Source organism: Cloeon dipterum, chromosome 2 (genome assembly GCF_949628265.1).
Source record: "Cloeon dipterum chromosome 2, ieCloDipt1.1, whole genome shotgun sequence".
NCBI lineage: Eukaryota > Metazoa > Arthropoda > Insecta > Ephemeroptera > Baetidae > Cloeon > Cloeon dipterum.
Window position 1 is genome coordinate 35,300,767 of NC_088787.1, and position 13,884 is coordinate 35,314,650.

The 13,884-nt window shown below is 37.9% G+C and overlaps 2 protein-coding genes and 1 long non-coding RNA gene across 3 annotated transcripts; all 3 read right to left on the reverse strand.

The window, feature by feature from the left end:
• Positions 1–1,183: 1,183 nt before the first annotated feature.
• Positions 1,184–3,835, reverse strand: LOC135936838 (RCC1 and BTB domain-containing protein 1-like). The gene is made up of 11 exons (XM_065479811.1): positions 3,712–3,835; positions 3,388–3,537; positions 3,084–3,316; positions 2,855–3,019; positions 2,371–2,618; positions 2,215–2,312; positions 1,984–2,159; positions 1,810–1,934; positions 1,662–1,759; positions 1,472–1,602; positions 1,184–1,408 (listed from the first exon to the last, which is right to left on the reverse strand). Exons 5-11 carry the CDS (start codon positions 2,403–2,405, stop codon positions 1,271–1,273), a joined length of 801 nt encoding a protein of 266 aa, XP_065335883.1. The 5' UTR covers positions 2,406–2,618; positions 2,855–3,019; positions 3,084–3,316; positions 3,388–3,537; positions 3,712–3,835; the 3' UTR covers positions 1,184–1,270.
• A 1,120-nt stretch (positions 3,836–4,955) lies between these two features.
• On the reverse strand, positions 4,956–7,498 carry LOC135937582 (RCC1 and BTB domain-containing protein 1-like). Its single transcript, XM_065480740.1, has 11 exons — positions 7,426–7,498; positions 7,117–7,266; positions 6,812–7,047; positions 6,589–6,747; positions 6,098–6,351; positions 5,948–6,039; positions 5,725–5,876; positions 5,540–5,664; positions 5,384–5,481; positions 5,190–5,320; positions 4,956–5,126 (listed from the first exon to the last, which is right to left on the reverse strand). Exons 1-11 carry the CDS (start codon positions 7,496–7,498, stop codon positions 4,992–4,994), a joined length of 1,605 nt encoding a protein of 534 aa, XP_065336812.1. The 3' UTR covers positions 4,956–4,991.
• A 2,159-nt stretch (positions 7,499–9,657) lies between these two features.
• On the reverse strand, positions 9,658–13,742 carry LOC135936840 (uncharacterized). The gene is made up of 3 exons (XR_010574399.1): positions 12,509–13,742; positions 12,267–12,396; positions 9,658–12,200 (listed from the first exon to the last, which is right to left on the reverse strand). It is a non-coding gene; the product is annotated as an uncharacterized LOC135936840 (long non-coding RNA).
• Positions 13,743–13,884: the final 142 nt, after the last annotated feature.

The following is a 13,884-nucleotide window of genomic DNA, read 5'->3' on the forward strand; positions in this document are numbered from 1 at the left end:
TTGATTGGATAAGTATTTTTCCTGGAAGTAGGTCTTCAGAGCTGTTGTGAAACTTATTTCCAGGGTGGATCCCAGGGCTGACAACGAAAAAACCGCCAAGAAAGAAGTTGAGCGGCTTAATTGCGGTTCAGGGCGGCGTCGTCCACCTCGAGCCAGACATGGCACCGACCACCAGGAAATTATATATCTATAATTATTGCGTTAGATAAAAATGTCACTCTTTAATGATCATACTAAATAATTTTCACGCGTTCCTCTACCTCAAGTATTTACACACGATGAGGTAGATTTCAATGTTTAAATATTTACTCGCGCATCATACATTATATAGATTATCAAAAGACAGCAAATTATGAGATTTGAGAGGGCGAAAAATAGCACAGCAGTCGCCGAGGAGCAGCAAAAAGCGGTCTAATCGCGGCTTTAAATTTCTTTTCCCCGACCGGTCAGGCTCATTACGCACGAGTTTTAGAAATTAATCATTCATAATTCAATCGGGAGGATTAAATAATTGATAGATCTGATCGAGCCATTTACACAATTTGGAATAATAAATAATGATCTGTGATTCGTGAATATAAATTTAAAAACGTGATTTTTAATGTTAATTTAGCTAATTTTTTATCTCTTTCTTACGAAATCGAAAGATCGCAATTTATTTTAAACCAGGCCTATATATATGATGGCGCAATAAGGCAAGGTGCGCTGCTACACGTTAATATCCTTATCCACGCTAAGCAGGGGAAATTCGCAGATAAGAATCAAGTAATTTGTGCATAATATGTTCAATTAGTATTAGTGAGATATAAAAAGCTGTTTTCGTATATTACATACAACTCAAGGCATTCCATTTTATACTGTGTCAGGTTTTGTCAAGTGGTAAAAATTATTTTCTTAATGATTTATTTACTGGTGATGAGTATAACTCACGCCAAGGCGGTGAGAATCAGGTGCATTTTCTTCTGCATTGTAATATTGAACAAAGTATTCTTCTTACAATTAGTTTTCTGGAAAATTTTAAAATAAATCGCAAATGAAATTAGCATTTTTTTAAGAAGTGAAAAACTAAAATTTCTCCAAAAATCAATGGAAACCACACTATTAGCTAAATATTTACATGACTACATTGCAAATTTTCATACAACATGAAAAATCAACAAAAAATTTATATACACAAATTTTATTGAACATGGAATTTGCAACACGAACACATAAAAGCATTGTTATGTTTGGAAAACATAAAGCAATCAATAATGAAAAAGATGTTCCATTATTTTTTATTCTTTTGAATAGCCGCCTGACGAAAAACTTCCAAGAAGACCTCTCTCTTGCAGTCATCAGACACGAAATTGTTCACGACATAAGCCAAATGCCTTTGGCAAAATTCAAAGCAGAACTTGCACAGGTCCTACAAGCAGAAAAAAAATTATAAATTATATCAAGTTTGAAAATAACTTAACAATTAACTGACCTTAGCTCCAAACAAAATTGCCTTCTCGAAGACAGCAGCTGCATTTTGCACTGTCAGACCTGTTTTCAGAATCTTTTCACACTCTTCCATCAGATCCATCACCCGATAGAAGTGGGCTACGGCGAAAACCTCTGCAAAATATTAAGAATTGCAAATTGTTTTCCAAATAAATGCGACATTAAGATTTTACCAAGAGCAAGTTCAGGCGTGAAATCAACTTCATCCGTGTAGAAATACTTGAGGAACGCGTAGAAAGCGTCGTAACTGTGATCCTCGACGACCATCTCCCTGAAAGATATTCAAAGCGTAACACACTAAAATTACAGAGTCCTTAATACTTTTGGCAACTGTCCTTCCAATCTCCAAGGAACAAATTCTTGAACACGTCGCTGCCGAATATCAAGAGATTCTTATGCACATGGATTTTCTTCCCCTCAACAATGAATGCGAAGTCAGCAGTTTCCTGAAAAACGATTGAGATAATTTTCTAACAGAGTGAACCGAAATCTCACAGGTTTGTCAAATGATTCTTGCAAACGCTTGATTATCGGGCATTTCGTCTTGCTCTCAAGATTTGTAATTTGCAATTGAAGATGTTGGTAGGTGATCGCTGGAGGAGAGGCATTACCAGTGAACAATTCGTCCAAAGACGAGCAGAGAGTGAGGATTGGTTCCCAAACATTTTGGCCTAAAATGAATTTTAATTAGAGAGAGTGCAAAGTAAGAATATTATTAATTTATACCACCACATCTGGCCCAGATGTAAACCTTGTTCTCTTCAGTGATTGCAGCGCACGCGCACAAGTCTCTTTCGTAACTAGTGACAGCAATGTCTCTAACCCTGTGTGAAAAGATGAGATAAATATAATATCCCAGCATTATTTTTTGTTGTGTCTTACTTTTCCACCTCTGTAGAAATAATGGCTGGTCTCATGATCCCATTGGTGGTTCTCAACTGGCGTCGATCATTACTTCCCCATGAGAACACTTCCCCGTCCTCGGATAAAGCGAGAATGAAACAGTCTCCGCAAGCGATTTTGGAAATCACGACTTTTTCCAGGCCGACCACCTTGCAGGGACTGTGTACCTCCTCTGGAGTTGAAGATGCGCTCAACCTGCCATATCGGTTGTCACCCCAAGAGAAAATCTAGAAAAATTAAGAGCGATTATATAATAAATACGAAACGTTTCATATGAATTTAAATTGCTAATAAATTTAAAAAAAAATAATAGCAAAGCGAAATTTCATTTCAAAATTAGGCCTTAAATGGTAATTAAAGGAATTTCTTGATAATTAAATAGGCAGATTATAATTAAATTACATCGCAATTATTGTCATGGTTTACAATGTAGAGAGTCTATAGGGATTTATATAAAATATACCTCTCCTGAATGTAGGAGCGCTGAAGAAGAAAAATTTTGGCATGCAACCGAGGCTACAATTTTCCCATCCAGAAGTCCGCCAACCTTTTGGGGATTAAGACATTGGAAGTTTGCTGTGATTCCCAAACCTAATTGACCACGACAATTCCAACCGAAACCGTACACCTGCGATTCATGCATGGAAATTTAATAAAATTGATCAGTTGCACTATAAGTATTTAAATTTCACCTCTCCCTCCGATGTTAAAGCTAGGGTATGTTACCCGCCACAGGCCACTTGGACAACCCTTTTCCGCCTTAGAAAACCTGAAATTTTAGTGGGCATGGAGACAGTTTCTTCAGAGTTTCCTAATCCAAGCTGTCCATCGTCATTTTCTCCCCAAGAAAATACGGAACCAGATCCACTAATAGCAAACATGCAGAATGAGCCAAGATCGGCAGCACAGACACCACATTCAATTCCTGAGTACCATAATTATCAGAGTTTTGCATGGTTAAAATCAACACAGATATTTTTTATGCATAATTTTTACCTTCAATTCGTTGCCCACACAAGTTTTCAATGCGCTTGAGCTCTTTCACTTCACCTTGGACGCCAGTTCCAAGACACCCTTTTTGATTTCTCCCTAAGGCCAGCACCTCGTCATTTTTGAGGACAATAATTACGTTTTCTCCGTATGCGCCTGGAAATGAGAGGAAAATACAATACATATACATTTATTCAGACAAACGTGTGTAAATCTTCCATTCTTCTTTCCCTATTATATAACTTTGCTTCCCAAATGTAAGAAATCCAAAGAAAGATTCAAAATAAATCCATGAGTTAATTTACGATCAGTAATATTCGATTCATTTACCGAAAACGATTGAAGTTCGAATCTCTTGCGTCTGATAACCAAAGTTGGCCCACTTCCATTGCAATTTCGACATGGCGAACTAACAATATTATATAAGGATCCACAATTTTGATCAAGACAATAAAATCTGTGACGCACGTAACGCTCAATGCAGATGCAAAGGCGACTAAAAAAATACTGCCTCCAGGGCTTCCAGTTCCGGAGTCCAGCTGATATAAATTATCTCCTTGACTCACCGCCGAGGCAGGAGGCGTGGCAGCACTACATAGCAGCATAGCATACTGGCAGCTGGCAGCGCGTTGATTACTTGAAGAATTAGAGTGAGCCGATTCTGTTCTCCAAACGCGCGGTGTTTACTAATTTTGCAATCGTACAAAGCAAAAAATGAATCCCATTTTACACTTCGACTGCGCGATTTCTGAGGATGGCTGAGTCGCTAGCAGGTGTATATAGGAATTTTTCCACTTCCTCTTCTTCCTCGATCGTTATTATTATAATGTATGATTTGGCAGAAAAAATCGAAATCAACAATCACAGTCACATATTTATTATATTATCATCTGATTGCGAGTGAATGAAAAAGTATGAAAACAAAATACCAATAATAAAATTATATACTAAAATATTTGTGCACCACATTTGAAAAAAAACTGCATTTCTTCGACTTTTTTAAACCAAATCATCCGAATAATTTTTTCTTTTTCCACGGAGAGTCTATCTCCAGTAACATTATCCCTCTAGTTGCTATAATAGTGCTCTTAATAATATCTAAATTAGCGAATTAAATTAACAAAAATTGGCTGCTAAGATTAGGGAAAATACAAAATAAATTCTTGAAGCATGTAAAATATTGCTACCTTGAATTCAAGGGTCCACCAAAGTGAACATTTTTACGCAATTAAAACAATCTGCTGGCAAAGATTATTGAGTTAAAAGAACTTGACAGTTACTGTCGATTATATTCCCAAAGTTAACAGAGGTCCGGCCACTTCCGCAGTCAGAAGGACATCATCAATGCTCTATTATGACCTCTTCGAAAGATAATTATCCTATTTTATGTTTTAACCATTAAAAGGTCTATTAATTTTTAAACAGCTAAATTTTGAGTGACTGATGGATTCAGTTATTGAAATTTAACGTTATAGATGAGTGGCTCAGTGATGACGAGGAATTATTGCAATAGAACAACTCTTAAGAATTCACATCAAAAACAAATTTTGTATTTTAAACCAGCAAGACATAGCATGAACGCAATCAAATCAATGACAAAAACTATTCCATCAGTTTTTCTTTCCATTTGCCGCCCAGCGGTAAACTTCCAAGAAGACTTCTCTCTTGCACTCATCAGACTCAAAACTGTGCATGACACCAAACCAATTCTTCTTGCAAAATTGAAAGCAACACTCACACAGGTCCTAATACATATATCCAAAAAATTTAACATTAATAAAATTGAGTCACTTTTAAATATTTATCACCTTGGCTCCAAACAGGATTGCTTTCTCGTAAACAGCAGCAACGTTTTGCATTGTAAGACCTGATTTGATAATCTTTTCGCACTCGTTCAAAAGATCAGACACCAGATAGAAGTGGGCCACGGCATAAACATCTGCAAAACGAATTATATAGAAAATTAGTCTCTGAATATATATATTTACTAATTACATTGTACCAAGAGCATGTTCAGGTGTGAAATCAACTTCACCAGTGTAGAAGTACTTGAGGAATGAGTAGAAAGCGTCGTAACTGTAATTCTCGACGATTTGCTCTCTAAAAGAATTTCAGAGAATAAAACATGATAAAATTACACTTGTTCCCCTTCATATACCTTAGGCAACTGTCCTTCCAATCGCCAAGGAACAAATTCTTGAACACATTGCTGCCCAAGATCAAAATAATCTTGTGCACGTGGATTTCCGTCTCCTCGACAATGAATACAAAGTCAGCTGTTTCCTATAACGAGAAAAGAGATTTAAGAAATTATCTAACTAACAGAGTAAATAGAAATCTCACAGGTTTGTCAAACGCTTCTTGAAGACGCTTGATTATTGAGCATTGCCGTTTTTTCAATTGAAATTCTTGGATAGTGACTGGAGGAGCGGCGTCAGCGAAAACTTCGTCCAATGACGAGAAGGAAGTGAGGATTGGTTTTTCAACAAATTTACCTATTAATTTTAATTAATTTTAAGTGGTACGTGGAAGTAAAAGCATTTCGATGAATTTAATTTGTATGTACCTTTGCAATTGCCCCAAATGAAAACCTGTTTTTTTTCAGTGATTGCAGCGCAAGGATGGCTCCCGTAATGAGTGGCAGCAATTTCTTTAACCCTGTGTGACAAGATTAGTTCATTTTAGTTAAAAAAAAAATGCCAGCATTTCATCTCACCTTCCAATATCTGTAGAAACTTTGATAAATTTTTTCTCGACATAGTCAGAAGTCCAATTTGCCAACGGCTGGCCCTCATAGATTCCCCATGAGTAAATTACCCCGTCGTCAGATAAAGCGAGAGTGACTTCGCCTCCACAAACTATTTGGGTAATTACGACTCTTTCCAAGCCGATCAACTTGCAGGGACTATATTCCTTGTCTGAGGTAGAAGATGAGCCTAGCTTGCCTTTTAGGTTGCCCCAAGCGCAAATCTTGAATAAAGAAAATTTTTGTTATTTCCTAGAGTAAATTTGAATTGCTAGCCATTTGAAAATAGATGCAAAAAAACAGCAAAAATGAAATGAAGGTTAAATTACATTTGAATTTGGTAATGTAATTATGCCACTTAACACTTTGGTATTAAAATAATTTCTTTATGATGATTATATAGAAGTAATTTCATTGACCTTGCAATTGCGCTACAATATGGGTATTACAACACTAAATACCTTTCCTGATTGTAAGAGCGCAAAAGAAGATACTTTTTGGCATGCAACTGAGGTTACAATTGTCCCATGCAGCAGTCCGCCAACCCTCTGTGGAAGCGATTGGTTGTCTTTGGTGCCCAAACCTAATTGGCCATACCAATTCCAACCAAATGCGTATACCTGATTTACGGAAAGTGAAAAATATATGGGTCATTTACAAAATATTAGAAATTTAATTTTATACCTCTCCCTCTGACGTCAATGCTAGCGTATGTAAACCGCCACAAGCCACTTGAACAACCTTTTTGTGCTCTAGAGAACCTGAAATTTTGGTGGGCACTTTGGTGTATTCTTTTGTTCCTAATCCAAGCTGTCCGTCGCAATTTTCTCCCCAAGAGAATACGCCACCAGATCTAGAGATGGCAAAAATGCTGAACTTCAATTCACCGCCAGCACCGATGAAACCACCGTATTCAAAACCTATACCCATGCATATAGTTTTGCATAATTAAATTTCAACAGATATTATTGATATTATGTATTTCACACCTTCAATGTTTCGCCCACACAAATTCTCAATGCGCTTGAACTCATCCACTTCACCTTCAACGCCAGCTCCAAGACACCCTTTTTGGTTTTTTCCAAAGGCGAGCACCTCATCATTTTCTAGGACAATAATTATATTTTCTTCCTGTGTGCCTGAAAATGAGAAAAATCTAATAAACATACTGTTTAAATTAATTTTGCTTCCACACAACTGTACAAAATGAATCCTAACAAATAAGAGCAGAGGTGAAAAATGATATTATGTCGTGAATTACATACACTATAAAAGGTATAAACGCTCGATTTTGTTACCGAATACGAAAGCAATGCAGATCTCTCGCTCCTGATAGCCAAAATTGGCGCACTTGCGCAGCAGCTTAGACATCACGAACCAGCAAGGATGATCCAGATGATCCAAGATTTCGATTATGGCAAAAATTCAGACGCAAACGCGATTCTTGCGGCTTCAGCTTCAGCTGTTTTGATGTCTCCAACATCTGCCTCTCCGTGGCAGCACTAGTATCAGCTTTAAAGGCTGCATTTACGACAAAAAGAAAGAGATCTGAAACTTGAGCCGACCTCCAGCCGCGGTATTATTTGAATTGCAATAACAAAATCCGAATGAATGAAAATAAAATATATTTAATGTAGATTAAAAGCTTTCAAATTATATCCATTTTAATGTTTATTTATTAAATAACAAAATTAAAAATAAAAATGTTGTCTCGTTTTAGCGTGAAATCAACTTTTTCTAAGGTTACAATATAATCAAAGAGTTCAAGACAATAATGTTTGAATTATTAAAAATATTTTGATCTTTGACCTATTTTAGTTTATCTACAAATTAGATCACACGTACCTCGCGCCATCACGTCATGAATTGAGAGATATAGGCGGGTGAAAACTCTGCTGTTAAATCTTTTAAATTTCATTTTTTTATCTAAACTCTTGGCAGAGTTGCACGCGTAAACTCTGCTCTTTTTTCTTTCAAATTTCCCGTTTTATTAAATTCTCAGTAGAGTTTGTTGCTAGACTAAAATTTTAGGAATTTTCCCTGCAACTCCAAAGTGGGCTCCCTCAGCGGTGGGATGGGAGTTTTCAGATTGCAAACTAGTGCGTTCTTCGGGAGCAAATATTTCTCCCTGGGAGTCCCGCTCCCGAAAAAATGTTTCCTGTTACCGGAATTTCCAGGTGCCCTTACCAAATATTTTTGCCGGGAATTCCCGCTCCCGAATCTTATTTCCCGAATTTTCCCGCTCCCGATTTCCCGCCAAAAATTTAAAAATCGAAAGTAGACACCATGTGCGTTGATAACTTAAATCTTAGCTCGCATATTTACAAATACAAACTTACTATGCTCTTTTATTTTTCTGTGTAGAAGTTGAAAATTATACTTTGGAATGATTTAAAAATTTACTGAGGCAATTTTTACTGGGCCACGTTAAATACTACGTTACAAATAAAATTCAATTTTTGTAAAAATGCAGAGATTACTCAAACAAAACCTAAAAAAATGCATTTTATATTTATCAAGAACTACTCTTTGACTCTTTCGACTCTTTTAAGTTGCGAGAATCATCACACGTCAATGAAAGAAAATTCTGTAACATTTTTAGTAATATTGGATGACAGAAAAGAAATATTACAGCTTGAACGCTTGAACTCCGCAAATTGAAATTAGGACAGTTAATAAAGTTATCAAACCGTGAAAAATATCTAATATACAAAACATTCCTAACAATTTTTTTAATCATTCAATGAAAATTATAAGCTAGTTATGAAATATGAATTTTGACTAGGTTACCGGGAATTCCCGCTCCCGGCAAAACTTTCCCGCTCCCGTCCCGACCGTGGTTCCCTTCTAAAAATTTGGCTCCTGGCGCCGGGAATTCCCGGGAGATTCCGGGAGTCCTGAGACATTCCCGTCCCGGCGAACGCACTATTGCAAACAAGTTGAACGCCCCCCTGCGTTCTTGGCGCAGGCGGGCGTAAACTCTGCTGTTTCCTAATTTTCACACTGCAAGTCAGGGGTGAGAAAATGTCACTGCGCTGCATTGAGAAAATTTCACCTCACCGCATATGTCACTATTCATTGGGTGGGGGAGTTTCCGCACCACACTGCAGTGACATGCGGCGGGGTGAGATTCGCTCACTTCACTGCAGCGCAGTGAAATTTTCTCACCCCTGACTTGCAGTGCATTGCATCACAGGCCCGTCATGTGAGACACGTCCAAGTTGAGCGAGATGATGCCCAGTTTTGCCCCGGGCTTGCGGGACTGCGTTCACGCCCACCGAGAAAAAAGTCAACCAAAAGGTGCCCATTGGGTGCCCGCGTTCGGTCACCCGGCTACCCCCCGTGGGCACCCAGATGGGCACCCATTGGTTATACCGCATGTCCAACCCTTCGGGCACCCGCGAGTGGTCATGCCCAGAATTCGGGCACCAATTGGGCACCCTTTAAATAACCGTTCTTAGAATCTCTTAATTTGTACATAAAAAGTATAGCTTAATTCAGGGAGCGTAATAAATGAGAGGCCGAGAATATTCGTTGACCAAAAGCTAACCATCGGGTGCCCGGCTGAGGTTACCACCAGTGGGCAGCCAATGGTTACCTTTTGGCTACCTTTTATCTAGGGCTGTCAGGTGGCAGGTCGATTGACTCTGTTCGTTAAAAAAGATAAATTTGTAGCGCAAAATGACAGCCCTAGGTAAGAGGTAGCCAAAAGGTAACCATTTGGTGCCCGCCTGCGGTTACCTTCAGTGGGCGGCTAGATGGGCAGCACTTTTATTGGATGATATTCATACAACAATTAACGTACAATTAAATAATACATTTTATACATCAAATTTGAAGATTTTTGATTTTTAAAAATCCCCGAAAATAAAATAATGTGAATGAAGGGTGGACTGTAACTCTTTACTGGGTTAAGTTATCACCTTGAAATTTTCATTGTCTATCCTAGTTTTCCACCATGGACAACTTATCAACCTACAAAAAATTCGCAGGGCAAAGGTCAAGGTCACCTTTTGCGACCTTTACTCAAAAATTAAAAATCAAGGGATGATAACACCCTTAGATCTTTTTGGGGTTCAGGGCTGAATTGTAGCCCTTGAAATTCTGCACAAGCCTACCAAGTTTCAAAGGTGCAACAGTAGTTTTGCTGTAATTTGAATTTGAAAATTAAAATCCGGCTCGATGCCGCTCGATCGAGCACGGCCTTTAGTCGGCGAGTTCGCCCATCATTCGTCGAGAATATTTTTACCCATTCCATTTGGTTAGACACATCAAGAGGGCCCAGGGTAGACATACTGAGGTCGATACCGACCTTCAGGGTCTTTACCTGACGTGACCCTGAGATAATTTTTTTTAAAATATCAAATTTCATCAAACTTGGTGTCTTTCCGTAGGTTATCACCGGTCTACAGATCAAATATAAAGTCAAAACTGCTGATTTCAAATTTTAACACTTTTAAACATCACGTCAGGATTAATGGCTTTCACAAATATTTCAAGAACCGGTTTCAGGATTGTCATTCGGCAGTATTATTGAGCTGTAAAGCAGCGAAAACCTATAAAAAGACACTATGATTGATGAAATTGGACATTTTCTAAATTATTATCTCAGGGTCTCGTCAGGTTCAGACCCTGAAGGTTGATTATGATCTAACTATGTCTATCCTTGGTCCTCTTGACGTGCCTAATAAAATGGAATGGATTAAAACATCATCGCCGAATGATAGGCAACTCGCTGACCGAAGGCCATGCACGATCAAGTGGCATCGAGCCGAATTTGAACTTGAATTTTCAAATTACAAAAAACGCTATTTTTGTGCCTCTTAAATTTGGTGTGCTTGTGCAGATTTTCACGGGCTACATTTCTGCCATGAACCCAAAAAAATCTGAAGGCTATCATACTTAAATATTGAATTTTCAAAAAATAAATGTGACCATGACCTTTGACCTGCGAATTAAAAGTCGTTCACAATTAAAAACTAGGTTTGGCAGTGAAAATTCGAAGGTCATACCTAATGCAGTTAAGTTACATTCCACCTTTCAATAACAGAATAAGCAATTACAATTAAAAAAATAAATTAATAAATGTAAACAATTTTTCAACACAGTAAAATCGCGTACAATAGACTTTGAAGAACTGCACACTTACAAATTAATAAGATTTTATACTTAAAACTATAATAAAACATTATTTTTGAGGTGATGCAGCAATAAAACAAATAATGTTGGATGATTATAAAAATTTTACGAGTTCACCAGCAGTTTGGAATACCCCTTTGGCTGTCATTAATTGGCAACATCAGCTGCTACTTTTGATTTAATAAGATTCCAATGAGATAGAGGACATGGTCCTGCTGTGCATTCAACATTCAACCCTTAACCAATATAATTCTAATTGATGTGCTGGAAACCAAAAAACAGTAAAGCCAATCATCGTCGAAGAGTAATTATATTTGTTTTCAATTTGCTGATGTTTCTAGGGTGAATGGTTGAACTGATTTTGGATTACAGCACATTAAAATGAATTATTTTTAGTCCAGAAGGCACTGCAGCAGTATTTAATGAAAAAAAGTGACGAAGGGAATTAAATTCAAAAGTATACGGCGGCATATCTACTGTTTTTTTAAATTCAAACATTAAAGGCTTTTGCAATTGTTAATTTTAAGCCTATGATGGTTATTCGAGTAATAAACTCAAAATTTTTGTTGCCACAATATACTGTCTAGCAAATACTTATCTTCATAAAGAGGAAGCCAACTTAATCAAAAAATATGCCGCAAACAAAACTAAATCACAAAACTAATTATAGGAATTTAATGAAGTTGTTACAAAATATCAGTAATGAGAACTAAAGTATTTGACCAGAAAAATGAAGCCTTGTTAAAATTAATTTTCAAGAGTCAAACATGAAACTTGCCATTAAACATACAAAAGATTACCACTTAGATTCCCTACTCATGTCGTTCAGCACTTTCTGTCAAAACACGAACGTTGCTTTTCATCTCAGCAGGAGCATAGTCCATGGTCGCATCAATTCCATTACAGCAGAAAATGGACACAACTGCAGACTACCCTGCAAAATAAAATACAATGTATTAATTTTCTACTCATTAATATCGCCATGCATTCAACTTCATACCTGAATTTACCGGGAGAAGTTTTGTTTAGTTGTCCAGGCCCTCTTGATTCGGATGTCCATATCGCGTAAAGGCAGCTATTCCCAACCAGAGGACATCAAAATCCTGATCAGGCTGGGACGCGGTGCAAGCCTGCTGACACACAGGATTGATTAAAAGCAATTTAAAATGAATATATTGATGTCAGTGTCCGCGCGCGTATTTTTGTAGCCCCCAATCTATGTAAATTCAATGATACCCTTACCTTTTGGAACATCAGGAACATCCACAATCCATCCAAGAATCCGTTTATGTTGTCGATTTGTCGAATAGCAACCGAAAACACGGCGAAATTCTTGACTAAATATGATGATGCAATCAGCGCGTCTCAGCCGTCATGCTTGTTTTCAATCGCTGAGCGACTGAGCCAGAGGCAGCCGGCAGCAGCTGGTGCTGCTGCCGACAGTGGCGCCACACGCGCGGCCTACGAGTGTAACAAAGAAACGCGCGCGATAATGCTGAGTAAAAGTAAGAAGTGCTCAAAGCGATTTAATTTATCGAGTTTAAAATGCTAATTGGTGTTTTAACCAAACAAATTTATAATAATTAATTTTTTATGAAACACGATCTCAAGAATTTACGTTGGTTCTGAGGTTGCCCATTGGTTAACCGTTGGGTAGCCACTCTTGGTTATCAAAGTTTTTTATTTATTTTTGTGCACTTTTACTATAAATAAGTTTTAAAACCTTTAATAACAAAAATCAGACAAAATATGTGGGTAAAAACGAGTAAAGGAAAATTGTGCCCACGCATGGGTTAACCATTGGGTAACCAAAAGTTGACCCTTTTTAGCAATCTTTTTAAAATGCATAAAAAATGCGAATTTTCACTAATAAAATATAATTTTTTCTGTGCCCAAAAATTAACCCAAACAGTTCATGAACCGGTCACACCGCAGTTATCCCATACGAGTTGCCCGAAAAGTGCCCTTTGGGTGCCCAAGACTGGGCACTGGAAAATCCAAGCCAAATTTCAAAAAATTCCAATAAAACATGATTCAGAATCATGCCTGAATTGCAAAACCGCCATTAGTTTAATTTTTTTAGGTGACCGCAAGGGACCACGGTTACCACCCTGCCCGCTCCGGCTATCCGAAAGGTGCCCGTTCGGTGCCCAAGACCGGGCACTGGCATTTTGACATGAACCAAGCCAAATTTCAAAAAAATCCAGAGAAAAATGATTGAAGGTCATGCCTGAAATGCAAAACCACCCTTAATTTTAATTTTGTTACGTGACCGCCAGTGACCCCCTGCCCGCTCTGGGTAACCAAAAGGTGCCCATCGGGTGCCCAAGACTGGGCACTCAAAATTTGCATGATCCAAGCCAAATTTCAAAAAAATTCCAATGAAACATGAATCAGGATCATGCCTGAAACACAAAACCACACTTTGCTCAACTTTTGTCAGGTGACCGAAAAGTGACCGCGGTTACCCCTCTGCTCGCTGGGCGACGTCGATGTTGAAACCTGAATAAGCGTCCTTTCGTGGTGCCGGCTGCTTGGATGAGGGTCCAGTCCAGTGCCACGCCTGCAAACGCATCTACCAAACAAAGGTCAGTACCGATTTTTCTTTTCTATCTTCA

Excerpts from the sequence above, each read along its gene's own strand:
- LOC135936838 (XM_065479811.1), bottom strand. The coding sequence starts at position 2,405 with ATGAGACCAGCCATTATTTCTACAGAGGTGGAAAA. Across the intron at positions 2,313-2,370 it reads ATTTCTACAGAGGTGGAAAA|GGTTAGAGACATTGCTGTCA; the intron begins GTAAGACACAAC and ends CTTTTCACACAG. Across the intron at positions 1,760-1,809 it reads TGGAAGGACAGTTGCCAAAA|GGAGATGGTCGTCGAGGATC; the intron begins GTATTAAGGACT and ends AATATCTTTCAG.
- LOC135937582 (XM_065480740.1), bottom strand. The coding sequence starts at position 7,498 with ATGTCTAAGCTGCTGCGCAAGTGCGCCAATTTTGGCTATCAGGAGCGA. Across the intron at positions 6,040-6,097 it reads GTTTCTACAGATATTGGAAG|GGTTAAAGAAATTGCTGCCA; the intron begins GTGAGATGAAAT and ends CTTGTCACACAG. Across the intron at positions 5,665-5,724 it reads AAGAAGCGTTTGACAAACCT|GAAACAGCTGACTTTGTATT; the intron begins GTGAGATTTCTA and ends TTCTCGTTATAG.